A 24,252-nucleotide genomic window follows, 5' to 3' on the forward strand; every position below is an offset into this window, starting at 1 on the left:
GATAATACTTTGTTAAAGTATCAAGGACAAAGTCAGTGTACTAGTGAGCTGAAGTGTCTTTCTATTGAGGAAGAAGAGCTTACTACTATATAGACATTAAACAAACTGGAACAAGGGTCTAAATGACTTCGCATAGAACTAAGGCTTTGCGTGAAACCACTGGTCTGATCTGCCGAAACCCGGGATCGAACCTGGGACCTTTAGATCTTCAGTCTAACGCTCTCCCAACTGAGCTATTTCGGCTTCTGAGGGTCTTTGGTTCTGAGCGGCTCACTCAACGAACGGCTGGAACAGGAAAATTTTGTATGAGTTGATTACAGATAATACTTTGTTAAAGTATAAAGTCAGTTTATCAGTAAGCTGAAATGTCTTCCTATTTAGGAAAAGTGCTTACTTCTATATGGACATTAAACTACATAAAACAAATGTCAAAATGGGTTTGCATAGAACTGAGGCTTCATGTGAAACCACTGCTCTGATGTGCCGAAACCCGGGATTGAACCAGGGACCTTTAGATCTTCAGTCTAACGCTCTCCCAACTGAGCTATTTCGGCTTCTGAGGATGTTTGGTTCTGAGCGGCTCACTCAACCAACGCCTTTAACTCATACAAATTATGTATGAGTTGATTTCAGATAATACTTTCTTGAAGTATCAAGGACAAAGTCAGTGTACTAGTGAGCTGAAGTGTCTTTCTATTGAGGAAGAAGAGCTTACTACTATATAGACATTAAACAAACTGGAACAAGGGTCTAAATGACTTCGCATAGAACTAAGGCTTTGCGTGAAACCACTGCTCTGATCTGCCGAAACCCGGGATCGAACCAGGGACCTTTAGATCTTCAGTCTAACGCTCTCCCAAATGAGCTATTTCTGCATCTGAGGATTTTTGGTTCTGAGCGGCTCACTCAACCAATGCCTAGAACTCATACAAATTATGTATGAGTTGATTTCAGATAATACTTTGTTAAAGTATCAAGGACAAAGTCAGTGTACTAGTGAGCTTAAGTGTCTTTCTATTGAGGAAGAAGAGCTTACTACTATATAGACATTAAACAAACTGGAACAAGGGTCTAAATGACTTCGCATAGAACTAAGGCTTTGCGTGAAACCACTGCTCTGATGTGACGAAACCCGGGAGCGAACCAGGGACCTTTAGATCTTCAGTCTAACGCTCTCCCAACTGAGCTATTTCGGCTTCTGAGGGTTTTTGGTTCTGAGCGGCTCACTCAACGAACGGCTGGAACAGGAAAATTATGTATGAGTTGATTACAGATAATACTTTGTTAAAGTATAAAGTCAGTTTATCAGTAAGCTAAAATGTCTTCCTATTTAGGAAAAAGTGTTTACTTCTATATGGACATTAAACTACATAAAACAAATGTCAAAATGGGTTCGCAAAGAACTAAGGCTATGCGTGAAACCACTGCTCTGATGTGCCGAAACCCGGGATCGAATCAGGGACCTTTAGATCTTCAGTCTAACGCTCTCCCAACTGAGCTATTTCGGCTTCTGAGGATGTAAGGTTCTGAGCGGCTCACTCAACTAACGCCTGGAACTCAAACAAATTATGTATGAGTTGATTTCAGATAATACTTTGTTAAAGTATAAAGTCAGTTTACCAGTAATCTGAAATGTCTTCCTATTTTGGAAAAAGTGCTTACTTCTATATGGACGTTAAACTACATAAAACAAATATCAAAATGGGTTCGCATATGAAACCACTGATCTGATGTGCCGAAACCCGGGATCGAACCAGGGACCTTTAGATCTTCAGTCTAACGCTCTCCCAACTGAGCTATTTCGGCTTCTGAGGATTTTTGGTTCTGAGCGGCTCACTCAACCAACGCCTAGAACTCATACAAATTATGTATGAGTTGATTTCAGATAATACTTTGTTAAAGTATAAAGTCAGTTTATCAGTAAGCTGAAATGTCTTCCTATTTAGGAAAAAGTGCTTACTTCTATATGGACATTAAACTACATAAAACAAATGTCAAAATGGGTTCGCAAAGAACTAAGGCTATGCGTGAAACCACTGCTCTGATGTGCCGAAACCCGGGATCGAACCAGGGACCTTTAGATCTTCAGTCTAACGCTCTCCCAACTGAGCTATTTCGGCTTTTGATAACTTTTGGTTCTGAGCGGCTCACTCAACCAACGCCTGGAACTCATACAAATTATGTATGAGTTGATTTCAGATAATACTTTGTTAAAGTATCAAGGACAAAGTCAGTGGACTCATGAGCTGAAGTGTCTTTCTATTGAGGAAGAAGAGCTTACTACTATATAGACATTAAACAAACTGGAACAAGGGTCTAAATGACTTCGCATAGAACTAAGGATTTGCGTGAAACCACTGGTCTGATGTGCCGAAACCCGGGATCGAACCAGGGACCTTTAGATCTTCAGTCTAACGCTCTCCCAACTGAGCTATTTCGGCTTCTGAGGGTTTTTGGTTCTGAGCGGCTCACTCAACAAACGGCTGGAACAGGAAAATTATGTATGAGTTGATTACAGATAATACTTTGTTAAAGTATAAAGTCAGTTTATCAGTAAGCTAAAATGTCTTCCTATTTAGGAAAAAGTGTTTACTTCTATATGGACATTAAACTACATAAAACAAATGTCAAAATGGGTTCGCAAAGAACTAAGGCTATGCGTGAAACCACTGCTCTGATGTGCCGAAACCCGGGATCGAACCAGGGACCTTTAGATCTTCAGTCTAACGCTCTCCCAACTGAGCTATTTCGGCTTCTGAGGATGTAAGGTTCTGAGCGGCTCACTCAACTAACGCCTGGAACTCATACAAATTATGTATGAGTTGATTTCAGATAATACTTTGTTAAAGTATAAAGTCAGTTTACCAGTAATCTGAAATGTCTTCCTATTTAGGAAAAAGTGCTTACTTCTATATGGACATTAAACAACATAAAACAAATATCAAAATGGGTTCGCATAGAACTAAGGTTTCATATGAAACCACTGATCTGATGTGCCGAAACCCGGGATCGAACCAGGGACCTTTAGATCTTCAGTCTAACGCTCTCCCAACTGAGCTATTTCGGCTTCTGAGGATTTTTGGTTCTGAGCGGCTCACTCAACCAACGCCTAGAACTCATACAAATTATGTATGAGTTGATTTCAGATAATACTTTGTTAAAGTATAAAGTCAGTTTATCAGTAAGCTGAAATGTCTTCCTATTTAGGAAAAAGTGCTTACTTCTATATGGACATTAAACTACATAAAACAAATGTCAAAATGGGTTCGCAAAGAACTAAGGCTATGCGTGAAACCACTGCTCTGATGTGCCGAAACCCGGGATCGAACCAGGGACCTTTAGATCTTCAGTCTAACGCTCTCCCAACTGAGCTATTTCGGCTTTTGAGGACTTTTGGTTCTGAGCGGCTCACTCAACCAACGCCTGGAACTCATACAAATTATGTATGAGTTGATTTCAGATAATACTTTGTTAAAGTATCAAGGACAAAGTCAGTGGACTCATGAGCTGAAGTGTCTTTCTATTGAGGAAGAAGAGCTTACTACTATATAGACATTAAACAAACTGGAACAAGGGTCTAAATGACTTCGCATAGAACTAAGGATTTGCGTGAAACCACTGGTCTGATGTGCCGAAACCCGGGATCTAACCAGGGACCTTTAGATCTTCAGTCTAACGCTCTCCCAACTGAGCTATTTCGGCTTCTGAGGGTTTTTGGTTCTGAGCGGCTCACTCAAGAAACGGCTGGAACAGGAAAATTATGTATGAGTTGATTACAGATAATACTTTGTTAAAGTATAAAGTCAGTTTATCAGTAAGCTAAAATGTCTTCCTATTTAGGAAAAAGTGTTTACTTCTATATGGACATTAAACTACATAAAACAAATGTCAAAATGGGTTCGCAAAGAACTAAGGCTATGCGTGAAACCACTGCTCTGATGTGCCGAAACCCGGGATCGAACCAGGGACCTTTAGATCTTCAGTCTAACGCTCTCCCAACTGAGCTATTTCGGCTTCTGAGGATGTAAGGTTCTGAGCGGCTCACTCAACTAACGCCTGGAACTCATACAAATTATGTATGAGTTGATTTCAGATAATACTTTGTTAAAGTATAAAGTCAGTTTACCAGTAATCTGAAATGTCTTCCTATTTTGGAAAAAGTGCTTACTTCTATATGGACATTAAACTACATAAAACAAATATCAAAATGGGTTCGCATAGAACTAAGGCTTCATATGAAACCACTGATCTGATGTGCCGAAACCCGGGATCAAACCAGGGACCTTTAGATCTTCAGTCTAACACTCTCCCAACTGAGCTATTTCGGCTTCTGAGGATTTTTGGTTCTGAGCGGCTCACTCAACCAACGCCTAGAACTCATACAAATTATGTATGAGTTGATTTCAGATAATACTTTGTTAAAGTATAAAGTCAGTTTATCAGTAAGCTGAAATGTCTTCCTATTTAGGAAAAAGTGCTTACTTCTATATGGACATTAAACTACATAAAACAAATGTCAAAATGGGTTCGCAAAGAACTAAGGCTATGCGTGAAACCACTGCTCTGATGTGCCGAAACCCGGGATCGAACCAGGGACCTTTAGATCTTCAGTCTAACGCTCTCCCAACTGAGCTATTTCGGCTTCTGAGGATTTTTGGTTCTGAGCGGCTCACTCAACCAACGCCTAGAACTCATACAAATTATGTATGAGTTGATTTCAGATAATACTTTGTTAAAGTATAAAGTCAGTTTATCAGTAAGCTGAAATGTCTTCCTATTTAGGAAAAAGTGCGTACTTCTATATGGACATTAAACTACATAAAACAAATGTCAAAATGGGTTCGCAAAGAACTAAGGCTATGCGTGAAACCACTGCTCTGATGTGCCGAAACCCGGGATTGAACCAGGGACCTTTAGATCTTCAGTCTAACGCTCTCCCAACTGAGCTATTTCGGCTTTTGAGGATTTTTGGTTCTGAGCGGCTCACTCAACCAACGGCTGGAACAGGAAAATTATGTATGAGTTGATTACAGATAATACTTTGTTAAAGTATAAAGTCAGTTTATCAGTAAGCTGAAATGTCTTCCTATTTAGGAAAAGTGCTTACTTCTATATGGACATTAAATTACATAAAACAAATGTCAAAATGGGTTCGCATAGAACTACGGCTTCATGTGAAACCACTGCTCTGATGTGCCGAAACCCGGGATCGAACCAGGGACCTTTAGATCTTCAGTCTAACGCTCTCCCAACTGAGCTATTTCGGCTTCTGAGGATGTTTGGTTCTGAGCGGCTCACTCAACCAACGCCTTTAACTCATACAAATTATGTATGAGTTGATTTCAGATAATACTTTCTTGAAGTATCAAGGACAAAGTCAGTGTACTAGTGAGCTGAAGTGTCTTTCTATTGAGGAAGAAGAGCTTACTACTATATAGACATTAAACAAACTGGAACAAGGGTCTAAATGACTTCGCATAGAACTAAGGCTTTGCGTGAAACCACTGGTCTGATCTGCCGAAACCCGGGATCGAACCTGGGACCTTTAGATCTTCAGTCTAACGCGCTCCCAACTGAGCTATTTCGGCTTCTGAGGGTCTTTGGTTCTGAGCGGCTCACTCAACGAACGGCTGGAACAGGAAAATTATGTATGAGTTGATTACAGATAATACTTTGTTAAAGTATAAAGTCAGTTTATCAGTAAGCTGAAATGTCTTCCTATTTAGGAAAAGTGCTTACTTCTATATGGACATTAAACTACATAAAACAAATGTCAAAATAGGTTCGCAAAGAACTAAGGCTTCATGTGAAACCACTGCTCTGATGTGCCGAAACCCGGGATCGAACCAGGGACCTTTAGATCTTCAGTCTAACGCTCTCCCAACTGAGCTATTTCGGCTTCTGAGGATTTTTGGTTCTGAGCGGCTCACTCAACGAACGGCTGGAACAGGAAAATTATGTATGAGTTGATTACAGATAATACTTTGTTAAAGTATAAAGTCAGTTTATCAGTAAGCTGAAATGTCTTCCTATTTAGGAAAAAGTGCTTACTTCTATATGGACATTAAACTACATAAAACAAATGTCAAAATGGGTTCGCAAAGAACTAAGGCTATGCGTGAAACCACTGCTCTGATGTGCCGAAACCCGGGATCGAACCAGGGACCTTTAGATCTTCAGTCTAACGCTCTCCTAACTGAGCTATTTCGGCTTTTGAGGACTTTTGGTTCTGAGCGGCTCACTCAACCAACGCCTGGAACTCATACAAATTATGTATGAGTTAATTTCAGATAATACTTTGTTAAAGTATCAAGGACAAAGTCAGTGTACTAGTGAGCTGAAGTGTCTTTCTATTGAGGAAGAAGAGCTTACTACTATATAGACATTAAACAAACTGGAACAAGGGTCTAAATGACTTCGCATAGAACTAAGGCTTTGCGTGAAACCACTGGTCTGATCTGCCGAAACCCGGGATCGAACCTGGGACCTTTAGATCTTCAGTCTAACGCTCTCCCAACTGAGCTATTTCGGCTTCTGAGGGTCTTTGGTTCTGAGCGGCTCACTCAACGAACGGCTGGAACAGGAAAATTATGTATGAGTTGATTACAGATAATACTTTGTTAAAGTATAAAGTCAGTTTATCAGTAAGCTGAAATGTCTTCCTATTTAGGAAAAGTGCTTACTTCTATATGGACATTAAACTACATAAAACAAATGTCAAAATGGGTTTGCATAGAACTAAGGCTTCATGTGAAACCACTGCTCTGATGTGCCGAAACCCGGGATCGAACCAGGGACCTTTAGATCTTCAGTCTAACGCTCTCCCAACTGAGCTATTTCGGCTTCTGAGGATGTTTGGTTCTGAGCGGCTCACTCAACCAACGCCTTTAACTCATACAAATTATGTATGAGTTGATTTCAGATAATACTTTCTTGAAGTATCAAGGACAAAGTCAGTGTACTAGTGAGCTGAAGTGTCTTTCTATTGAGGAAGAAGAGCTTACTACTATATAGACATTAAACAAACTGGAACAAGGGTCTAAATGACTTCGCATAGAACTAAGGCTTTGCGTGAAACCACTGCTCTGATCTGCCGAAACCCGGGATCGAACCAGGGACCTTTAGATCTTCAGTCTAACGCTCTCCCAAATGAGCTATTTCTGCATCTGAGGATTTTTGGTTCTGAGCGGCTCACTCAACCAATGCCTAGAACTCATACAATTTATGTATGAGTTGATTTCAGATAATACTTTGTTAAAGTATCAAGGACAAAGTCAGTGGACTCATGAGCTGAAGTGTCTTTCTATTGAGGAAGAAGAGCTTACTACTATATAGACATTAAACAAACTGGAACAAGGGTCTAAATGACTTCGCATAGAACTAAGGATTTGCGTGAAACCACTGGTCTGATGTGCCGAAACCCGGGATCGAACCAGGGACCTTTAGATCTTCAGTCTAACGCTCTCCCAACTGAGCTATTTCGGCTTCTGAGGGTTTTTGGTTCAGAGCGGCTCACTCAACGAACGGCTGGAACAGGAAAATTATGTATGAGTTGATTACAGATATTACTTTGTTAAAGTATAAAGTCAGTTTATCAGTAAGCTAAAATGTCTTCCTATTTAGGAAAAAGTGTTTACTTCTATATGGACATTAAACTACATAAAACAAATGTCAAAATGGGTTCGCAAAGAACTAAGGCTATGCGTGAAACCACTGCTCTGATGTGCCGAAACCCGGGATCGAACCAGGGACCTTTAGATCTTCAGTCTAACGCTCTCCCAACTGAGCTATTTCGGCTTCTGAGGATGTAAGGTTCTGAGCGGCTCACTCAACTAACGCCTGGAACTCATACAAATTATGTATGAGTTGATTTCAGATAATACTTTGTTAAAGTATAAAGTCAGTTTACCAGTAATCTGAAATGTCTTCCTATTTTGGAAAAAGTGCTTACTTCTATATGGACATTAAACTACATAAAACAAATATCAAAATGGGTTCGCATAGAACTAAGGCTTCATATGAAACCACTGATCTGATGTGCCGAAACCCGGGATCAAACCAGGGACCTTTAGATCTTCAGTCTAACGCTCTCCCAACTGAGCTATTTCGGCTTCTGAGGATTTTTGGTTCTGAGCGGCTCACTCAACCAACGCCTAGAACTCATACAAATTATGTATGAGTTGATTTCAGATAATACTTTGTTAAAGTATAAAGTCAGTTTATCAGTAAGCTGAAATGTCTTCCTATTTAGGAAAAAGTGCTTACTTCTATATGGACATTAAACTACATAAAACAAATGTCAAAATGGGTTCGTAAAGAACTAAGGCTATGCGTGAAACCACTGCTCTGATGTGCCGAAACCCGGGATCGAACCAGGGACCTTTAGATCTTCAGTCTAACGCTCTCCCAACTGAGCTATTTCGGCTTCTGAGGATTTTTGGTTCTGAGCGGCTCACTCAACCAACGCCTAGAACTCATACAAATTATGTATGAGTTGATTTCAGATAATACTTTGTTAAAGTATAAAGTCAGTTTATCAGTAAGCTGAAATGTCTTCCTATTTAGGAAATATGGACATTAAATTACATAAAACAAATGTCAAAATGGGTTCGCATAGAACTACGGCTTCATGTGAAACCACTGCTCTGATGTCAAAATGGGTTCGTAAAGAACTAAGGCTATGCGTGAAACCACTGCTCTGATGTGCCGAAACCCGGGATCGAACCAGGGACCTTTAGATCTTCAGTCTAACGCTCTCCCAACTGAGCTATTTCGGCTTCTGAGGATGTTTGGTTCTGAGCGGCTCACTCAACCAACGCCTTTAACTCATACAAATTATGTATGAGTTGATTTCAGATAATACTTTCTTGAAGTATCAAGGACAAAGTCAGTGTACTAGTGAGCTGAAGTGTCTTTCTATTGAGGAAGAAGAGCTTACTACTATATAGACATTAAACAAACTGGAACAAGGGTCTAAATGACTTCGCATAGAACTAAGGCTTTGCGTGAAACCACTGGTCTGATCTGCCGAAACCCGGGATCGAACCTGGGACCTTTAGATCTTCAGTCTAACGCGCTCCCAACTGAGCTATTTCGGCTTCTGAGGGTCTTTGGTTCTGAGCGTCTCACTCAACGAACGGCTGGAACAGGAAAATTATGTATGAGTTGATTACAGATAATACTTTGTTAAAGTATAAAGTCAGTTTATCAGTAAGCTGAAATGTCTTCCTATTTAGGAAAAGTGCTTACTTCTATATGGACATTAAACTACATAAAACAAATGTCAAAATAGGTTCGCAAAGAACTAAGGCTTCATGTGAAACCACTGCTCTGATGTGCCGAAACCCGGGATCGAACCAGGGACCTTTAGATCTTCAGTCTAACGCTCTCCCAACTGAGCTATTTCGGCTTCTGAGGATTTTTGGTTCTGAGCGGCTCACTCAACGAACGGCTGGAACAGGAAAATTATGTATGAGTTGATTACAGATAATACTTTGTTAAAGTATAAAGTCAGTTTATCAGTAAGCTGAAATGTCTTCCTATTTAGGAAAAAGTGCTTACTTCTATATGGACATTAAACTACATAAAACAAATGTCAAAATGGGTTCGCAAAGAACTAAGGCTATGCGTGAAACCACTGCTCTGATGTGCCGAAACCCGGGATCAAACCAGGGACCTTAAGATCTTCAGTCTAACGCTCTCCTAACTGAGCTATTTCGGCTTTTGAGGACTTTTGGTTCTGAGCGGCTCACTCAACCAACGCCTGGAACTCATACAAATTATGTATGAGTTAATTTCAGATAATACTTTGTTAAAGTATCAAGGACAAAGTCAGTGTACTAGTGAGCTGAAGTGTCTTTCTATTGAGGAAGAAGAGCTTACTACTATATAGACATTAAACAAACTGGAACAAGGGTCTAAATGACTTCGCATAGAACTAAGGCTTTGCGTGAAACCACTGGTCTGATCTGCCGAAACCCGGGATCGAACCTGGGACCTTTAGATCTTCAGTCTAACGCTCTCCCAACTGAGCTATTTCGGCTTCTGAGGGTCTTTGGTTCTGAGCGGCTCACTCAACGAACGGCTGGAACAGGAAAATTATGTATGAGTTGATTACAGATAATACTTTGTTAAAGTATAAAGTCAGTTTATCAGTAAGCTGAAATGTCTTCCTATTTAGGAAAAGTGCTTACTTCTATATGGACATTAAACTACATAAAACAAATGTCAAAATGGGTTTGCATAGAACTAAGGCTTCATGTGAAACCACTGCTCTGATGTGCCGAAACCCGGGATCGAACCAGGGACCTTTAGATCTTCAGTCTAACGCTCTCCCAACTGAGCTATTTCGGCTTCTGAGGATGTTTGGTTCTGAGCGGCTCACTCAACCAACGCCTTTAACTCATACAAATTATGTATGAGTTGATTTCAGATAATACTTTCTTGAAGTATCAAGGACAAAGTCAGTGTACTAGTGAGCTGAAGTGTCTTTCTATTGAGGAAGAAGAGCTTACTACTATATAGACATTAAACAAACTGGAACAAGGGTCTAAATGACTTCGCATAGAACTAAGGCTTTGCGTGAAACCACTGCTCTGATCTGCCGAAACCCGGGATCGAACCAGGGACCTTTAGATCTTCAGTCTAACGCTCTCCCAAATGAGCTATTTCTGCATCTGAGGATTTTTGGTTCTGAGCGGCTCACTCAACCAATGCCTAGAACTCATACAATTTATGTATGAGTTGATTTCAGATAATACTTTGTTAAAGTATCAAGGACAAAGTCAGTGGACTCATGAGCTGAAGTGTCTTTCTATTGAGGAAGAAGAGCTTACTACTATATAGACATTAAACAAACTGGAACAAGGGTCTAAATGACTTCGCATAGAACTAAGGATTTGCGTGAAACCACTGGTCTGATGTGCCGAAACCCGGGATCGAACCAGGGACCTTTAGATCTTCAGTCTAACGCTCTCCCAACTGAGCTATTTCGGCTTCTGAGGGTTTTTGGTTCAGAGCGGCTCACTCAACGAACGGCTGGAACAGGAAAATTATGTATGAGTTGATTACAGATATTACTTTGTTAAAGTATAAAGTCAGTTTATCAGTAAGCTAAAATGTCTTCCTATTTAGGAAAAAGTGTTTACTTCTATATGGACATTAAACTACATAAAACAAATGTCAAAATGGGTTCGCAAAGAACTAAGGCTATGCGTGAAACCACTGCTCTGATGTGCCGAAACCCGGGATCGAACCAGGGACCTTTAGATCTTCAGTCTAACGCTCTCCCAACTGAGGTATTTCGGCTTCTGAGGATGTAAGGTTCTGAGCGGCTCACTCAACTAACGCCTGGAACTCATACAAATTATGTATGAGTTGATTTCAGATAATACTTTGTTAAAGTATAAAGTCAGTTTACCAGTAATCTGAAATGTCTTCCTATTTTGGAAAAAGTGCTTACTTCTATATGGACATTAAACTACATAAAACAAATATCAAAATGGGTTCGCATAGAACTAAGGCTTCATATGAAACCACTGATCTGATGTGCCGAAACCCGGGATCAAACCAGGGACCTTTAGATCTTCAGTCTAACGCTCTCCCAACTGAGCTATTTCGGCTTCTGAGGATTTTTGGTTCTGAGCGGCTCACTCAACCAACGCCTAGAACTCATACAAATTATGTATGAGTTGATTTCAGATAATACTTTGTTAAAGTATAAAGTCAGTTTATCAGTAAGCTGAAATGTCTTCCTATTTAGGAAAAAGTGCTTACTTCTATATGGACATTAAACTACATAAAACAAATGTCAAAATGGGTTCGTAAAGAACTAAGGCTATGCGTGAAACCACTGCTCTGATGTGCCGAAACCCGGGATCGAACCAGGGACCTTTAGATCTTCAGTCTAACGCTCTCCCAACTGAGCTATTTCGGCTTCTGAGGATTTTTGGTTCTGAGCGGCTCACTCAACCAACGCCTAGAACTCATACAAATTATGTATGAGTTGATTTCAGATAATACTTTGTTAAAGTATAAAGTCAGTTTATCAGTAAGCTGAAATGTCTTCCTATTTAGGAAAAGTGCTTACTTCTATATGGACATTAAATTACATAAAACAAATGTCAAAATGGGTTCGCATAGAACTAAGGCTTCATGTGAAACCACTGCTCTGATGTGCCGAAACCCGGGATCGAACCAGGGACCTTTAGATCTTCAGTCTAACGCTCTCCCAACTGAGCTATTTCGGCTTCTGAGGATGTTTGGTTCTGAGCGGCTCACTCAACCAACGCCTTTAACTCATACAAATTATGTATGAGTTGATTTCAGATAATACTTTCTTGAAGTATCAAGGACAAAGTCAGTGTACTAGTGAGCTGAAGTGTCTTTCTATTGAGGAAGAAGAGCTTACTACTATATAGACATTAAACAAACTGGAACAAGGGTCTAAATGACTTCGCATAGAACTAAGGCTTTGCGTGAAACCACTGGTCTGATCTGCCGAAACCCGGGATCGAACCTGGGACCTTTAGATCTTCAGTCTAACGCGCTCCCAACTGAGCTATTTCGGCTTCTGAGGGTCTTTGGTTCTGAGCGGCTCACTCAACGAACGGCTGGAACAGGAAAATTATGTATGAGTTGATTACAGATAATACTTTGTTAAAGTATAAAGTCAGTTTATCAGTAAGCTGAAATGTCTTCCTATTTAGGAAAAGTGCTTACTTCTATATGGACATTAAACTACATAAAACAAATGTCAAAATGGGTTCGCAAAGAACTAAGGCTTCATGTGAAACCACTGCTCTGATGTGCCGAAACCCGGGATCGAACCAGGGACCTTTAGATCTTCAGTCTAACGCTCTCCCAACTGAGCTATTTCGGCTTCTGAGGATTTTTGGTTCTGAGCGGCTCACTCAACGAACGGCTGGAACAGGAAAATTATGTATGAGTTGATTACAGATAATACTTTGTTAAAGTATAAAGTCAGTTTATCAGTAAGCTGAAATGTCTTCCTATTTAGGAAAAAGTGCTTACTTCTATATGGACATTAAACTACATAAAACAAATGTCAAAATGGGTTCGCAAAGAACTAAGGCTATGCGTGAAACCACTGCTCTGATGTGCCGAAACCCGGGATCGAACCAGGGACCTTTAGATCTTCAGTCTAACGCTCTCCTAACTGAGCTATTTCGGCTTTTGAGGACTTTTGGTTCTGAGCGGCTCACTCAACCAACGCCTGGAACTCATACAAATTATGTATGAGTTAATTTCAGATAATACTTTGTTAAAGTATCAAGGACAAAGTCAGTGTACTAGTGAGCTGAAGTGTCTTTCTATTGAGGAAGAAGAGCTTACTACTATATAGACATTAAACAAACTGGAACAAGGGTCTAAATGACTTCGCATAGAACTAAGGCTTTGCGTGAAACCACTGGTCTGATCTGCCGAAACCCGGGATCGAACCTGGGACCTTTAGATCTTCAGTCTAACGCTCTCCCAACTGAGCTATTTCGGCTTCTGAGGGTCTTTGGTTCTGAGCGGCTCACTCAACGAACGGCTGGAACAGGAAAATTATGTATGAGTTGATTACAGATAATACTTTGTTAAAGTATAAAGTCAGTTTATCAGTAAGCTGAAATGTCTTCCTATTTAGGAAAAGTGCTTACTTCTATATGGACATTAAACTACATAAAACAAATGTCAAAATGGGTTTGCATAGAACTAAGGCTTCATGTGAAACCACTGCTCTGATGTGCCGAAACCCGGGATCGAACCAGGGACCTTTAGATCTTCAGTCTAACGCTCTCCCAACTGAGCTATTTCGGCTTCTGAGGATGTTTGGTTCTGAGCGGCTCACTCAACCAACGCCTTTAACTCATACAAATTATGTATGAGTTGATTTCAGATAATACTTTCTTGAAGTATCAAGGACAAAGTCAGTGTACTAGTGAGCTGAAGTGTCTTTCTATTGAGGAAGAAGAGCTTACTACTATATAGACATTAAACAAACTGGAACAAGGGTCTAAATGACTTCGCATAGAACTAAGGCTTTGCGTGAAACCACTGCTCTGATCTGCCGAAACCCGGGATCGAACCAGGGACCTTTAGATCTTCAGTCTAACGCTCTCCCAAATGAGCTATTTCTGCATCTGAGGATTTTTGGTTCTGAGCGGCTCACTCAACCAATGCCTAGAACTCATACAAATTATGTATGAGTTGATTTCAGATAATACTTTGTTAAAGTATCAAGGACAAAGTCAGTGGACTCATGAGCTGAAGTGTCTTTCTATTGAGGAAGAAGAGCTTACTACTATATAGACATTAAACAAACTGGAACAAGGGTCTAAATGACTTCGCATAGAACTAAGGATTTGCGTGAAACCACTGGTCTGATGTGCCGAAACCCGGGATCGAACCAGGGACCTTTAGATCTTCAGTCTAACGCTCTCCCAACTGAGCTATTTCGGCTTCTGAGGGTTTTTGGTTCTGAGCGGCTCACTCAACGAACGGCTGGAACAGGAAAATTATGTATGAGTTGATCACAGATAATACTTTGTTAAAGTATAAAGTCAGTTTATCAGTAAGCTAAAATGTCTTCCTATTTAGGAAAAAGTGTTTACTTCTATATGGACATTAAACTACATAAAACAAATGTCAAAATGGGTTCGCAAAGAACTAAGGCTATGCGTGAAACCACTGCTCTGATGTGCCGAAACCCGGGATCGAACCAGGGACCTTTAGATCTTCAGTCTAACGCTCTCCCAACTGAGCTATTTCGGCTTCTGAGGATGTAAGGTTCTGAGCGGCTCACTCAACTAACGCCTGGAACTCATACAAATTATGTATGAGTTGATTTCAGATAATACTTTGTTAAAGTATAAAGTCAGTTTACCAGTAATCTGAAATGTCTTCCTATTTTGGAAAAAGTGCTTACTTCTATATGGACATTAAACTACATAAAACAAATATCAAAATGGGTTCGCATAGAACTAAGGCTTCATATGAAACCACTGATCTGATGTGCCGAAACCCGGGATCAAACCAGGGACCTTTAGATCTTCAGTCTAACGCTCTCCCAACTGAGCTATTTCGGCTTCTGAGGATTTTTGGTTCTGAGCGGCTCACTCAACCAACGCCTAGAACTCATACAAATTATGTATGAGTTGATTTCAGATAATACTTTGTTAAAGTATAAAGTCAGTTTATCAGTAAGCTGAAATGTCTTCCTATTTAGGAAAAAGTGCTTACTTCTATATGGACATTAAACTACATAAAACAAATGTCAAAATGGGTTCGCAAAGAACTAAGGCTATGCGTGAAACCACTGCTCTGATGTGCCGAAACCCGGGATCGAACCAGGGACCTTTAGATCTTCAGTCTAACGCTCTCCCAACTGAGCTATTTCGGCTTCTGAGGATTTTTGGTTCTGAGCGGCTCACTCAACCAACGCCTAGAACTCATACAAATTATGTATGAGTTGATTTCAGATAATACTTTGTTAAAGTATAAAGTCAGTTTATCAGTAAGCTGAAATGTCTTCCTATTTAGGAAAAAGTGCTTACTTCTATATGGACATTAAACTACATAAAACAAATGTCAAAATGGGTTCGCAAAGAACTAAGGCTATGCGTGAAACCACTGCTCTGATGTGCCGAAACCCGGGATCGAACCAGGGACCTTTAGATCTTCAGTCTAACGCTCTCCTAACTGAGCTATTTCGGCTTTTGAGGACTTTTGGTTCTGAGCGGCTCACTCAACCAACGCCTGGAACTCATACAAATTATGTATGAGTTAATTTCAGATAATACTTTGTTAAAGTATCAAGGACAAAGTCAGTGTACTAGTGAGCTGAAGTGTCTTTCTATTGAGGAAGAAGAGCTTACTACTATATAGACATTAAACAAACTGGAACAAGGGTCTAAATGACTTCGCATAGAACTAAGGCTTTGCGTGAAACCACTGGTCTGATCTGCCGAAACCCGGGATCGAACCTGGGACCTTTAGATCTTCAGTCTAACGCTCTCCCAACTGAGCTATTTCGGCTTCTGAGGGTCTTTGGTTCTGAGCGGCTCACTCAACGAACGGCTGGAACAGGAAAATTATGTATGAGTTGATTACAGATAATACTTTGTTAAAGTATAAAGTCAGTTTATCAGTAAGCTGAAATGTCTTCCTATTTAGGAAAAGTGCTTACTTCTATATGGACATTAAACTACATAAAACAAATGTCAAAATGGGTTTGCATAGAACTAAGGCTTCATGTGAAACCACTGCTCTGATGTGCCGAAACCCGGGATCGAACCAGGGACCTTTAGATCTTCAGTCTAACGCTCTCCCAACTGAGCTATTTCGGCTTCTGAGGATGTTTGGTTCTGAGCGGCTCACTCAACCAACGCCTTTAACTCATACAAATTATGTATGAGTTGATTTCAGATAATACTTTCTTGAAGTATCAAGGACAAAGTCAGTGTACTAGTGAGCTGAAGTGTCTTTCTATTGAGGAAGAAGAGCTTACTACTATATAGACATTAAACAAACTGGAACAAGGGTCTAAATGACTTCGCATAGAACTAAGGCTTTGCGTGAAACCACTGCTCTGATCTGCCGAAACCCGGGATCGAACCAGGGACCTTTAGATCTTCAGTCTAACGCTCTCCCAAATGAGCTATTTCTGCATCTGAGGATTTTTGGTTCTGAGCGGCTCACTCAACCAATGCCTAGAACTCATACAAATTATGTATGAGTTGATTTCAGATAATACTTTGTTAAAGTATCAAGGACAAAGTCAGTGGACTCATGAGCTGAAGTGTCTTTCTATTGAGGAAGAAGAGCTTACTACTATATAGACATTAAACAAACTGGAACAAGGGTCTAAATGACTTCGCATAGAACTAAGGATTTGCGTGAAACCACTGGTCTGATGTGCCGAAACCCGGGATCGAACCAGGGACCTTTAGATCTTCAGTCTAACGCTCTCCCAACTGAGCTATTTCGGCTTCTGAGGGTTTTTGGTTCTGAGCGGCTCACTCAACGAACGGCTGGAACAGGAAAATTATGTATGAGTTGATTACAGATAATACTTTGTTAAAGTATAAAGTCAGTTTATCAGTAAGCTAAAATGTCTTCCTATTTAGGAAAAAGTGTTTACTTCTATATGGACATTAAACTACATAAAACAAATGTCAAAATGGGTTCGCAAAGAACTAAGGCTATGCGTGAAACCACTGCTCTGATGTGCCGAAACCCGGGATCAAACCAGGGACCTTTAGATCTTCAGTCTAACGCTCTCCCAACTGAGCTATTTCGGCTTCTGAGGATGTAAGGTTCTGAGCGGCTCACTCAACTAACGCCTGGAACTCATACAAATTATGTATGAGTTGATTTCAGATAATACTTTGTTAAAGTATAAAGTCAGTTTACCAGTAATCTGAAATGTCTTCCTATTTTGGAAAAAGTGCTTACTTCTATATGGACATTAAACTACATAAAACAAATATCAAAATGGGTTCGCATAGAACTAAGGCTTCATATGAAACCACTGATCTGATGTGCCGAAACCCGGGATCAAACCAGGGACCTTTAGATCTTCAGTCTAACGCTCTCCCAACTGAGCTATTTCGGCTTCTGAGGATTTTTGGTTCTGAGCGGCTCACTCAACCAACGCCTAGAACTCATACAAATTATGTATGAGTTGATTTCAGATAATACTTTGTTAAAGTATAAAGTCAGTTTATCAGTAAGCTGAAATGTCTTCCTATTTAGGAAAAAGTGCTTACTTCTATATGGACATTAAACTACATAAAACAAATGTCAAAATGGGTTCGCAAAGAACTAAGGCTATGCGTGAAACCACTGCTCTGATGTGCCGAAACCCGGGATCGAACCAGGGACCTTTAGATCTTCAGTCTAACGCTCTCCCAACTGAGCTATTTCGGCTTCTGAGGATTTTTGGTTCTGAGCGGCTCACTCAACCAACGCCTAGAACTCATACAAATTATGTATGAGTTGATTTCAGATAATACTTTGTTAAAGTATAAAGTCAGTTTATCAGTAAGCTGAAATGTCTTCCTATTTAGGAAAAAGTGCTTACTTCTATATGGACATTAAACTACATAAAACAAATGTCAAAATGGGTTCGCAAAGAACTAAGGCTATGCGTGAAACCACTGCTCTGATGTGCCGAAACCCGGGATTGAACCAGGGACCTTTAGATCTTCAGTCTAACGCTCTCCCAACTGAGCTATTTCGGCTTCTGAGGGTTTTTGGTTCTGAGCGGCTCACTCAACGAACGGCTGGAACAGGAAAATTATGTATGAGTTGTTTGCAGATAATACTTTGTTAAAGTATAAAGTCAGTTTATCAGTAAGCTGAAATGTCTTCCTATTTAGGAAAAGTGCTTACTTCTATATGGACATTAAACTACATAAAACAAATGTCAAAATGGGTTCGCATAGAACTAAGGCTTCATGTGAAACCACTGCTCTGATGTGCCGAAACCCGGGATCGAACCAGGGACCTTTAGATCTTCAGTCTAACGCTCTCCCAACTGAGCTATTTCGGCTTCTGAGGATGTTTGGTTCTGAGCGGCTCACTCAACCAACGCCTTTAACTCATACAAATTATGTATGAGTTGATTTCAGATAATACTTTCTTGAAGTATCAAGGACGAAGTCAGTGTACTAGTGAGCTGAAGTGTCTTTCTATTGAGGAAGAAGAGCTTACTACTATATAGACATTAATCAAACTGGAACAAGGGTCTAAATGACTTCGCATAGAACTAAGGCTTTGCGTGATACCACTGCTCTGATCTGCCGAAACCCGGGATCGAACCAGGGACCTTTAGATCTTCAGTCTAACGCTCTCCCAAGTGAGCTATTTCGGCTTTTGAGGATTTTGGGTTCTGAGCGGCTCACTCAACCAATGCCTAGAACTCATACAAATTATGTATGAGTTGATTTCAGATAATACTTTGTTAAAGTATCAAGGACAAAGTCAGTGGACTCGTGAGCTGAAGTGTCTTTCTATTGAGGAAGAAGAGCTTACTACTATATAGACATTAATCAAACTGGAACAAGGGTCTAAATGACTTCGCATAGAACTAAGGCTTTGCGTGAAACCACTGCTCTGATCTGCCGAAACCCGGGATCGAACCAGGGACCTTTAGATCTTCAGTCTAACGCTCTCCCAACTGAGCTATTTCGGCTTCTGAGGGTTTTTGGTTCTGAGCGGCTCACTCAACGAACGGCTGGAACAGGAAAATTATGTATGAGTTGATTACAGATAATACTTTGTTAAAGTATAAAGTCAGTTTATCAGTAAGCTGAAATGTCTTCCTATTTAGGAAAAAGTGCTTACTTCTATATGGACATTAAACTACATAAAACAAATGTCAAAATGAGTTCGCAAAGAACTAAGGCTATGCGTGAAACCACTGCTCTGATGTGCCGAAACCCGGGATCGAACCTGGGCCCTTTAGATCTTCAGTCTAACGCTCTCCCAACTGAGCTATTTCGGCTTCTGAGGATTTTTGGTTCTGAGCGGCTCACTCAACCAACGCCTAGAACTCATACAAATTATGTATGAGTTGATTTCAGATAATACTTTGTTAAAGTATAAAGTCAGTTTATCATTAAGCTGAAATGTCTTCCTATTTAGGAAAAAGTGCTTACTTCTATATGGACATTAAACTACATAAAACAAATGTCAAAATGGGTTCGCAAAGAACTAAGGCTATGCGTGAAACCACTGCTCTGATGTGCCGAAACCCGGGATCGAACCAGGGACCTTCAGATCTTCAGTCTAACGCTCTCCCAACTGAGCTATTTCGGCTTCTGAGGATGTTTGGTTCTGAGCGGCTCACTCAACCAACGCCTAGAACTCATACAAATTATGTATGAGTTGATTTCAGATAATACTTTGTTAAAGTATAAAGTCAGTTTACCAGTAATCTGAAATGTCTTCCTATTTAGGAAGAAGAGCTTACTACTATATAGACATTAAACAAACTGGAACAAGGGTCTAAATGACTTCACATAGAACTAAGGCTTTGCGTGAAACCACTGCTCTGTTGTGCCGAAACCCGGGATCGAACCTGGGACCATTAGATCTTCAGTCTAACGCTCTCCCAACTGAGCTATTTCGGCTTCTGAGGATTTTTGGTTCTGAGCGGCTCACTCAACGAACGGCTGGAACTCATACAAATTATGTATGAGTTGATTTCAGATAATACTTTGTTAAAGTATAAAGTCAGTTTACCAGTAATCTGAAATGTCTTCCTATTTTGGAAAAAGTGCTTACTTCTATATGGACATTAAACTACATAAAACAAATATCAAAATGGGTTCGCATAGAACTAAGGCTTCATATGAAACCACTGATCTGATGTGCCGAAACCCGGGATCGAACCAGGGACCTTTAGATCTTCAGTCTAACACTCTCCCAACTGAGCTATTTCGGCTTCTGAGGATGTTTGGTTCTGAGCGGCTCACTCAACCAACGCCTGGAACTCATACAAATTATGTATGAGTTGATTTCAGATAATACTTTGTTAAAGTATCAAGGACGAAGTCAGTGTACTAGTGAGCTGAAGTGTCTTTCTATTGAGGAAGAAGAGCTTACTACGATATAGACATTAAACAAACTGGAACAAGGGTCTAAATGACTTCGCATAGAACTAAGGCTTTGCGTGAAACCACTGCTCTGATGTGACGAAACCCGGGAGCGAACCAGGGACCTTTAGATCTTCAGTCTAACGCTCTCCCAACTGAGCTATTTCGGCTTCTGAGGGTTTTTGGTTCTGAGCGGCTCACTCAACGAACGGCTGGAACAGGAAAATTATGTATGAGTTGATTACAGATAATACTTTGTTAAAGTATAAAGTCAGTTTATCAGTAAGCTAAAATGTCTTCCTATTTAGGAAAAAGTGTTTACTTCTATATGGACATTAAACTACATAAAACAAATGTCAAAATGGGTTCGCAAAGAACTAAGGCTATGCGTGAAACCACTGCTCTGATGTGCCGAAACCCGGGATCGAACCAGGGACCTTTAGATCTTCAGTCTAACGCTCTCCCAACTGAGCTATTTCGGCTTCTGAGGATGTAAGGTTCTGAGCGGCTCACTCAACTAACGCCTGGAACTCATACAAATTATGTATGAGTTGATTTCAGATAATACTTTGTTAAAGTATAAAGTCAGTTTACCAGTAATCTTAAATGTCTTCCTATTTTGGAAAAAGTGCTTACTTCTATATGGACATTAAACTACATAAAACAAATATCAAAATGGGTTCGCATAGAACTAAGGCTTCATATGAAACCACTGATCTAATGTGCCGAAACCCGGGATCGAACCAGGGACCTTTAGATCTTCAGTCTAACGCTCTCCCAACTGAGCTATTACAGCTTCTATGGATGTTTGGTTCTGAGCGGCTCACTCAACCAACGCCTGGAACTCATACAAATTATGTATGAGTTGATTTCAGATAATACTTTGTTAAAGTATAAAGTCAGTTTATCAGTAAGCTGAAATGTCTTCCTATTTAGGAAAAAGTGCTTACTTCTATATGGACATTAAACTACATAAAACAAATGTCAAAATGGGTTCGCAAAGAACTAAGGCTATGCGTGAAACCACTGCTCTGATGTGCCGAAACCCGGGATCGAACCAGGGACCTTTAGATCTTCAGTCTAACACTCTCCCAACTGAGCTATTTCGGCTTCTGAGGATGTTTGGTTCTGAGCGGCTCACTCAACCAACGCCTGGAACTCATACAAATTATGTATGAGTTGATTTCAGATAATACTTTGTTAAAGTATCAAGGACGAAGTCAGTGTACTAGTGAGCTGAAGTGTCTTTCTATTGAGGAAGAAGAGCTTACTACGATATAGACATTAAACAAACTGGAACAAGGGTCTAAATGACTTCGCATAGAACTAAGGCTTTGCGTGAAACCACTGCTCTGATGTGACGAAACCCGGGAGCGAACCAGGGACCTTTAGATCTTCAGTCTAACGCTCTCCCAACTGAGCTATTTCGGCTTCTGAGGGTTTTTGGTTCTGAGCGGCTCACTCAACGAACGGCTGGAACAGGAAAATTATGTATGAGTTGATTACAGATAATACTTTGTTAAAGTATAAAGTCAGTTTATCAGTAAGCTAAAATGTCTTCCTATTTAGGAAAAAGTGTTTACTTCTATATGGACATTAAACTACATAAAACAAATGTCAAAATGGGTTCGCAAAGAACTAAGGCTATGCGTGAAACCACTGCTCTGATGTGCCGAAACCCGGGATCGAACCAGGGACCTTTAGATCTTCAGTCTAACGCTCTCCCAACTGAGCTATTTCGGCTTCTGAGGATGTAAGGTTCTGAGCGGCTCACTCAACTAACGCCTGGAACTCATACAAATTATGTATGAGTTGATTTCAGATAATACTTTGTTAAAGTATAAAGTCAGTTTACCAGTAATCTTAAATGTCTTCCTATTTTGGAAAAAGTGCTTACTTCTATATGGACATTAAACTACATAAAACAAATATCAAAATGGGTTCGCATAGAACTAAGGCTTCATATGAAACCACTGATCTAATGTGCCGAAACCCGGGATCGAACCAGGGACCTTTAGATCTTCAGTCTAACGCTCTCCCAACTGAGCTATTACAGCTTCTATGGATGTTTGGTTCTGAGCGGCTCACTCAACCAACGCCTGGAACTCATACAAATTATGTATGAGTTGATTTCAGATAATACTTTGTTAAAGTATAAAGTCAGTTTATCAGTAAGCTGAAATGTCTTCCTATTTAGGAAAAAGTGCTTACTTCTATATGGACATTAAACTACATAAAACAAATGTCAAAATGGGTTCGCAAAGAACTAAGGCTATGCGTGAAACCACTGCTCTGATGTGCCGAAACCCGGGATCGAACCAGGGACCTTTAGATCTTCAGTCTAACGCTCTCCCAACTGAGCTATTTCGGCTTTTGAGGACTTTTGGTTCTGAGCGGCTCACTCAACCAACGCCTGGAACTCATACAAATTATGTATGAGTTAATTTCAGATAATACTTTGTTAAAGTATCAAGTCAGTTTACCAGTAATCTGAAATGTCTTCCTATTTAGGAAGAAGAGCTTACTACTATATAGACATTAAACAAACTGGAACAAGGGTCTAAATGACTTCGCACAGAACTAAGGCTTCATGTGAAACCACTGCTTTTAACTGCCGAAACCCGCGCTCAAAACAGGGACCTTTAGATTTTCAGTCTAATGCTCTCCCAACAGAGCTTTTTCAGCTCCTAGACATGTTCTTTGTTAAAGTATAAAGGATAAAGTCAATGTACTAGTGAGCTGAATTGTCTTCCTAAAAAAAAAAAAACTTGCGCACAAAAAAGATAAGATAAAAAAATGCTACACTCAAAACTGACGCTCATGGAAGCCGAGGACAGGAACAAGCGTGAAACCAGCCCACAACCTGCCAAATTTGCATATGCAGACAAGACACAGGAATCAAACTCCTCTAAGACGTCTGCGGAAACAGTCCACCAATCATGAGCGGGCCTTCACACAGCAAAATTTGCATATGCCACTGCTAACCCTAAGATACAGTTGTTATAGTGCACTGGCTGAATTGTCTTACAAAACCGTACTAGTACATGGACCTTGAGCTGGATATTAAGGGTTTCCATGTAATGCGATTACATGAAGCACTTCAAATATTGGCTTCAAACATTGCGTTAAAGTTTTTGTTGTGTTGGCAGGTGGAGTGACAAGACGGAGGTGGACTTTCACAACTGGGCACAAGGGAATGATGGCCACAATGTTAAAAAAAATGGGCTGTGTGTCACCATGTCCTCATCAACAGGTAATCACGCAGCTGCCAGTGACACATGTGCACTAGTGTAACATGTACAACTATGAGTGTGTTGATTGTGTTCTTGTGCAATGCAGGGAAGTGGTCGGCCAACAAATGCAGCAATCTTTACGGATATGTTTGTAAGAGAAAGACCGTTTCTGTAGTGGAGACTCCGAGGGAGCCACATTACATTGGAGGGTGTCCAGAAAAATGGCTGTACTTTGGACATAAGGTATACAACAGAGGTGGGGGACTCAAAAATCAGACTTAAGTCGCCCGTTTTCGGACTTGAGGCTTGGCTAAAACCTAAAGACCTGACTTGACTTTGACCTGGTTTTCAAAGGACTCGACTTGAGCTTGTTGACTTGGCAAGTAGTGTTATTCCGATACCGGTATCGGGAG

At 40.3% G+C, this 24,252-nt stretch overlaps 1 protein-coding gene and 73 non-coding genes across 74 annotated transcripts in view; 1 reads left to right on the forward strand and 73 right to left on the reverse strand.

Moving 5' to 3' along the window:
- pla2r1 (phospholipase A2 receptor 1) overlaps positions 1 to 24,252 on the forward strand; it is a 61,903-nt gene that overhangs the window by 27,038 nt on the left and 10,613 nt on the right. The window contains exons 19-20 of the mRNA XM_086072206.1: positions 23,756 to 23,859; positions 23,946 to 24,082. Coding sequence (XP_085928332.1) covers positions 23,756 to 23,859; positions 23,946 to 24,082 — 241 coding nt within the window. The remainder of the gene's footprint in view (positions 1 to 23,755; positions 23,860 to 23,945; positions 24,083 to 24,252) is intronic.
- On the reverse strand, positions 171 to 243 carry trnaf-gaa (transfer RNA phenylalanine (anticodon GAA)). Its single transcript has one exon. It is a non-coding gene; the product is annotated as a tRNA-Phe (tRNA).
- Positions 482 to 554, reverse strand: trnaf-gaa (transfer RNA phenylalanine (anticodon GAA)). Its single transcript has one exon. It is a non-coding gene; the product is annotated as a tRNA-Phe (tRNA).
- On the reverse strand, positions 803 to 875 carry trnaf-gaa (transfer RNA phenylalanine (anticodon GAA)). Its single transcript has one exon. It is a non-coding gene; the product is annotated as a tRNA-Phe (tRNA).
- Positions 1,124 to 1,196, reverse strand: trnaf-gaa (transfer RNA phenylalanine (anticodon GAA)). Its single transcript has one exon. It is a non-coding gene; the product is annotated as a tRNA-Phe (tRNA).
- Positions 1,436 to 1,508, reverse strand: trnaf-gaa (transfer RNA phenylalanine (anticodon GAA)). The gene has a single exon. It is a non-coding gene; the product is annotated as a tRNA-Phe (tRNA).
- Positions 1,734 to 1,806, reverse strand: trnaf-gaa (transfer RNA phenylalanine (anticodon GAA)). The gene has a single exon. It is a non-coding gene; the product is annotated as a tRNA-Phe (tRNA).
- trnaf-gaa (transfer RNA phenylalanine (anticodon GAA)) lies at positions 2,048 to 2,120 on the reverse strand. The gene has a single exon. It is a non-coding gene; the product is annotated as a tRNA-Phe (tRNA).
- trnaf-gaa (transfer RNA phenylalanine (anticodon GAA)) lies at positions 2,369 to 2,441 on the reverse strand. Its single transcript has one exon. It is a non-coding gene; the product is annotated as a tRNA-Phe (tRNA).
- Positions 2,681 to 2,753, reverse strand: trnaf-gaa (transfer RNA phenylalanine (anticodon GAA)). Its single transcript has one exon. It is a non-coding gene; the product is annotated as a tRNA-Phe (tRNA).
- On the reverse strand, positions 2,995 to 3,067 carry trnaf-gaa (transfer RNA phenylalanine (anticodon GAA)). Its single transcript has one exon. It is a non-coding gene; the product is annotated as a tRNA-Phe (tRNA).
- Positions 3,309 to 3,381, reverse strand: trnaf-gaa (transfer RNA phenylalanine (anticodon GAA)). Its single transcript has one exon. It is a non-coding gene; the product is annotated as a tRNA-Phe (tRNA).
- trnaf-gaa (transfer RNA phenylalanine (anticodon GAA)) lies at positions 3,630 to 3,702 on the reverse strand. Its single transcript has one exon. It is a non-coding gene; the product is annotated as a tRNA-Phe (tRNA).
- Positions 3,942 to 4,014, reverse strand: trnaf-gaa (transfer RNA phenylalanine (anticodon GAA)). Its single transcript has one exon. It is a non-coding gene; the product is annotated as a tRNA-Phe (tRNA).
- On the reverse strand, positions 4,256 to 4,328 carry trnaf-gaa (transfer RNA phenylalanine (anticodon GAA)). The gene has a single exon. It is a non-coding gene; the product is annotated as a tRNA-Phe (tRNA).
- trnaf-gaa (transfer RNA phenylalanine (anticodon GAA)) lies at positions 4,570 to 4,642 on the reverse strand. The gene has a single exon. It is a non-coding gene; the product is annotated as a tRNA-Phe (tRNA).
- Positions 4,884 to 4,956, reverse strand: trnaf-gaa (transfer RNA phenylalanine (anticodon GAA)). Its single transcript has one exon. It is a non-coding gene; the product is annotated as a tRNA-Phe (tRNA).
- Positions 5,195 to 5,267, reverse strand: trnaf-gaa (transfer RNA phenylalanine (anticodon GAA)). The gene has a single exon. It is a non-coding gene; the product is annotated as a tRNA-Phe (tRNA).
- On the reverse strand, positions 5,516 to 5,588 carry trnaf-gaa (transfer RNA phenylalanine (anticodon GAA)). The gene has a single exon. It is a non-coding gene; the product is annotated as a tRNA-Phe (tRNA).
- Positions 5,827 to 5,899, reverse strand: trnaf-gaa (transfer RNA phenylalanine (anticodon GAA)). Its single transcript has one exon. It is a non-coding gene; the product is annotated as a tRNA-Phe (tRNA).
- Positions 6,139 to 6,211, reverse strand: trnaf-gaa (transfer RNA phenylalanine (anticodon GAA)). Its single transcript has one exon. It is a non-coding gene; the product is annotated as a tRNA-Phe (tRNA).
- Positions 6,460 to 6,532, reverse strand: trnaf-gaa (transfer RNA phenylalanine (anticodon GAA)). Its single transcript has one exon. It is a non-coding gene; the product is annotated as a tRNA-Phe (tRNA).
- trnaf-gaa (transfer RNA phenylalanine (anticodon GAA)) lies at positions 6,771 to 6,843 on the reverse strand. The gene has a single exon. It is a non-coding gene; the product is annotated as a tRNA-Phe (tRNA).
- trnaf-gaa (transfer RNA phenylalanine (anticodon GAA)) lies at positions 7,092 to 7,164 on the reverse strand. The gene has a single exon. It is a non-coding gene; the product is annotated as a tRNA-Phe (tRNA).
- On the reverse strand, positions 7,413 to 7,485 carry trnaf-gaa (transfer RNA phenylalanine (anticodon GAA)). Its single transcript has one exon. It is a non-coding gene; the product is annotated as a tRNA-Phe (tRNA).
- On the reverse strand, positions 7,725 to 7,797 carry trnaf-gaa (transfer RNA phenylalanine (anticodon GAA)). The gene has a single exon. It is a non-coding gene; the product is annotated as a tRNA-Phe (tRNA).
- trnaf-gaa (transfer RNA phenylalanine (anticodon GAA)) lies at positions 8,039 to 8,111 on the reverse strand. Its single transcript has one exon. It is a non-coding gene; the product is annotated as a tRNA-Phe (tRNA).
- Positions 8,353 to 8,425, reverse strand: trnaf-gaa (transfer RNA phenylalanine (anticodon GAA)). Its single transcript has one exon. It is a non-coding gene; the product is annotated as a tRNA-Phe (tRNA).
- Positions 8,705 to 8,777, reverse strand: trnaf-gaa (transfer RNA phenylalanine (anticodon GAA)). Its single transcript has one exon. It is a non-coding gene; the product is annotated as a tRNA-Phe (tRNA).
- Positions 9,026 to 9,098, reverse strand: trnaf-gaa (transfer RNA phenylalanine (anticodon GAA)). Its single transcript has one exon. It is a non-coding gene; the product is annotated as a tRNA-Phe (tRNA).
- On the reverse strand, positions 9,337 to 9,409 carry trnaf-gaa (transfer RNA phenylalanine (anticodon GAA)). Its single transcript has one exon. It is a non-coding gene; the product is annotated as a tRNA-Phe (tRNA).
- On the reverse strand, positions 9,649 to 9,721 carry trnaf-gaa (transfer RNA phenylalanine (anticodon GAA)). Its single transcript has one exon. It is a non-coding gene; the product is annotated as a tRNA-Phe (tRNA).
- trnaf-gaa (transfer RNA phenylalanine (anticodon GAA)) lies at positions 9,970 to 10,042 on the reverse strand. The gene has a single exon. It is a non-coding gene; the product is annotated as a tRNA-Phe (tRNA).
- On the reverse strand, positions 10,281 to 10,353 carry trnaf-gaa (transfer RNA phenylalanine (anticodon GAA)). The gene has a single exon. It is a non-coding gene; the product is annotated as a tRNA-Phe (tRNA).
- On the reverse strand, positions 10,602 to 10,674 carry trnaf-gaa (transfer RNA phenylalanine (anticodon GAA)). Its single transcript has one exon. It is a non-coding gene; the product is annotated as a tRNA-Phe (tRNA).
- trnaf-gaa (transfer RNA phenylalanine (anticodon GAA)) lies at positions 10,923 to 10,995 on the reverse strand. The gene has a single exon. It is a non-coding gene; the product is annotated as a tRNA-Phe (tRNA).
- On the reverse strand, positions 11,235 to 11,307 carry trnaf-gaa (transfer RNA phenylalanine (anticodon GAA)). Its single transcript has one exon. It is a non-coding gene; the product is annotated as a tRNA-Phe (tRNA).
- On the reverse strand, positions 11,549 to 11,621 carry trnaf-gaa (transfer RNA phenylalanine (anticodon GAA)). Its single transcript has one exon. It is a non-coding gene; the product is annotated as a tRNA-Phe (tRNA).
- On the reverse strand, positions 11,863 to 11,935 carry trnaf-gaa (transfer RNA phenylalanine (anticodon GAA)). The gene has a single exon. It is a non-coding gene; the product is annotated as a tRNA-Phe (tRNA).
- On the reverse strand, positions 12,176 to 12,248 carry trnaf-gaa (transfer RNA phenylalanine (anticodon GAA)). The gene has a single exon. It is a non-coding gene; the product is annotated as a tRNA-Phe (tRNA).
- On the reverse strand, positions 12,497 to 12,569 carry trnaf-gaa (transfer RNA phenylalanine (anticodon GAA)). The gene has a single exon. It is a non-coding gene; the product is annotated as a tRNA-Phe (tRNA).
- trnaf-gaa (transfer RNA phenylalanine (anticodon GAA)) lies at positions 12,808 to 12,880 on the reverse strand. Its single transcript has one exon. It is a non-coding gene; the product is annotated as a tRNA-Phe (tRNA).
- On the reverse strand, positions 13,120 to 13,192 carry trnaf-gaa (transfer RNA phenylalanine (anticodon GAA)). Its single transcript has one exon. It is a non-coding gene; the product is annotated as a tRNA-Phe (tRNA).
- Positions 13,441 to 13,513, reverse strand: trnaf-gaa (transfer RNA phenylalanine (anticodon GAA)). Its single transcript has one exon. It is a non-coding gene; the product is annotated as a tRNA-Phe (tRNA).
- On the reverse strand, positions 13,752 to 13,824 carry trnaf-gaa (transfer RNA phenylalanine (anticodon GAA)). Its single transcript has one exon. It is a non-coding gene; the product is annotated as a tRNA-Phe (tRNA).
- On the reverse strand, positions 14,073 to 14,145 carry trnaf-gaa (transfer RNA phenylalanine (anticodon GAA)). The gene has a single exon. It is a non-coding gene; the product is annotated as a tRNA-Phe (tRNA).
- Positions 14,394 to 14,466, reverse strand: trnaf-gaa (transfer RNA phenylalanine (anticodon GAA)). Its single transcript has one exon. It is a non-coding gene; the product is annotated as a tRNA-Phe (tRNA).
- Positions 14,706 to 14,778, reverse strand: trnaf-gaa (transfer RNA phenylalanine (anticodon GAA)). Its single transcript has one exon. It is a non-coding gene; the product is annotated as a tRNA-Phe (tRNA).
- On the reverse strand, positions 15,020 to 15,092 carry trnaf-gaa (transfer RNA phenylalanine (anticodon GAA)). Its single transcript has one exon. It is a non-coding gene; the product is annotated as a tRNA-Phe (tRNA).
- Positions 15,334 to 15,406, reverse strand: trnaf-gaa (transfer RNA phenylalanine (anticodon GAA)). Its single transcript has one exon. It is a non-coding gene; the product is annotated as a tRNA-Phe (tRNA).
- Positions 15,648 to 15,720, reverse strand: trnaf-gaa (transfer RNA phenylalanine (anticodon GAA)). The gene has a single exon. It is a non-coding gene; the product is annotated as a tRNA-Phe (tRNA).
- trnaf-gaa (transfer RNA phenylalanine (anticodon GAA)) lies at positions 15,969 to 16,041 on the reverse strand. Its single transcript has one exon. It is a non-coding gene; the product is annotated as a tRNA-Phe (tRNA).
- trnaf-gaa (transfer RNA phenylalanine (anticodon GAA)) lies at positions 16,280 to 16,352 on the reverse strand. Its single transcript has one exon. It is a non-coding gene; the product is annotated as a tRNA-Phe (tRNA).
- On the reverse strand, positions 16,601 to 16,673 carry trnaf-gaa (transfer RNA phenylalanine (anticodon GAA)). Its single transcript has one exon. It is a non-coding gene; the product is annotated as a tRNA-Phe (tRNA).
- On the reverse strand, positions 16,922 to 16,994 carry trnaf-gaa (transfer RNA phenylalanine (anticodon GAA)). The gene has a single exon. It is a non-coding gene; the product is annotated as a tRNA-Phe (tRNA).
- trnaf-gaa (transfer RNA phenylalanine (anticodon GAA)) lies at positions 17,234 to 17,306 on the reverse strand. Its single transcript has one exon. It is a non-coding gene; the product is annotated as a tRNA-Phe (tRNA).
- Positions 17,548 to 17,620, reverse strand: trnaf-gaa (transfer RNA phenylalanine (anticodon GAA)). Its single transcript has one exon. It is a non-coding gene; the product is annotated as a tRNA-Phe (tRNA).
- Positions 17,862 to 17,934, reverse strand: trnaf-gaa (transfer RNA phenylalanine (anticodon GAA)). The gene has a single exon. It is a non-coding gene; the product is annotated as a tRNA-Phe (tRNA).
- Positions 18,176 to 18,248, reverse strand: trnaf-gaa (transfer RNA phenylalanine (anticodon GAA)). Its single transcript has one exon. It is a non-coding gene; the product is annotated as a tRNA-Phe (tRNA).
- Positions 18,487 to 18,559, reverse strand: trnaf-gaa (transfer RNA phenylalanine (anticodon GAA)). Its single transcript has one exon. It is a non-coding gene; the product is annotated as a tRNA-Phe (tRNA).
- Positions 18,808 to 18,880, reverse strand: trnaf-gaa (transfer RNA phenylalanine (anticodon GAA)). Its single transcript has one exon. It is a non-coding gene; the product is annotated as a tRNA-Phe (tRNA).
- On the reverse strand, positions 19,129 to 19,201 carry trnaf-gaa (transfer RNA phenylalanine (anticodon GAA)). Its single transcript has one exon. It is a non-coding gene; the product is annotated as a tRNA-Phe (tRNA).
- On the reverse strand, positions 19,441 to 19,513 carry trnaf-gaa (transfer RNA phenylalanine (anticodon GAA)). Its single transcript has one exon. It is a non-coding gene; the product is annotated as a tRNA-Phe (tRNA).
- trnaf-gaa (transfer RNA phenylalanine (anticodon GAA)) lies at positions 19,755 to 19,827 on the reverse strand. Its single transcript has one exon. It is a non-coding gene; the product is annotated as a tRNA-Phe (tRNA).
- trnaf-gaa (transfer RNA phenylalanine (anticodon GAA)) lies at positions 20,069 to 20,141 on the reverse strand. The gene has a single exon. It is a non-coding gene; the product is annotated as a tRNA-Phe (tRNA).
- On the reverse strand, positions 20,383 to 20,455 carry trnaf-gaa (transfer RNA phenylalanine (anticodon GAA)). Its single transcript has one exon. It is a non-coding gene; the product is annotated as a tRNA-Phe (tRNA).
- On the reverse strand, positions 20,704 to 20,776 carry trnaf-gaa (transfer RNA phenylalanine (anticodon GAA)). Its single transcript has one exon. It is a non-coding gene; the product is annotated as a tRNA-Phe (tRNA).
- On the reverse strand, positions 21,016 to 21,088 carry trnaf-gaa (transfer RNA phenylalanine (anticodon GAA)). Its single transcript has one exon. It is a non-coding gene; the product is annotated as a tRNA-Phe (tRNA).
- Positions 21,330 to 21,402, reverse strand: trnaf-gaa (transfer RNA phenylalanine (anticodon GAA)). Its single transcript has one exon. It is a non-coding gene; the product is annotated as a tRNA-Phe (tRNA).
- On the reverse strand, positions 21,644 to 21,716 carry trnaf-gaa (transfer RNA phenylalanine (anticodon GAA)). Its single transcript has one exon. It is a non-coding gene; the product is annotated as a tRNA-Phe (tRNA).
- Positions 21,965 to 22,037, reverse strand: trnaf-gaa (transfer RNA phenylalanine (anticodon GAA)). The gene has a single exon. It is a non-coding gene; the product is annotated as a tRNA-Phe (tRNA).
- trnaf-gaa (transfer RNA phenylalanine (anticodon GAA)) lies at positions 22,277 to 22,349 on the reverse strand. Its single transcript has one exon. It is a non-coding gene; the product is annotated as a tRNA-Phe (tRNA).
- On the reverse strand, positions 22,591 to 22,663 carry trnaf-gaa (transfer RNA phenylalanine (anticodon GAA)). The gene has a single exon. It is a non-coding gene; the product is annotated as a tRNA-Phe (tRNA).
- On the reverse strand, positions 22,905 to 22,977 carry trnaf-gaa (transfer RNA phenylalanine (anticodon GAA)). Its single transcript has one exon. It is a non-coding gene; the product is annotated as a tRNA-Phe (tRNA).

The sequence above is a fragment of the Leptonotus elevatus genome, chromosome 3 (genome assembly GCF_054856555.1).
Source record: "Leptonotus elevatus isolate MCC_2025b chromosome 3, RoL_Lele_1.0, whole genome shotgun sequence".
In the NCBI taxonomy this organism is placed as follows: Eukaryota; Metazoa; Chordata; class Actinopteri; order Syngnathiformes; family Syngnathidae; genus Leptonotus; species Leptonotus elevatus.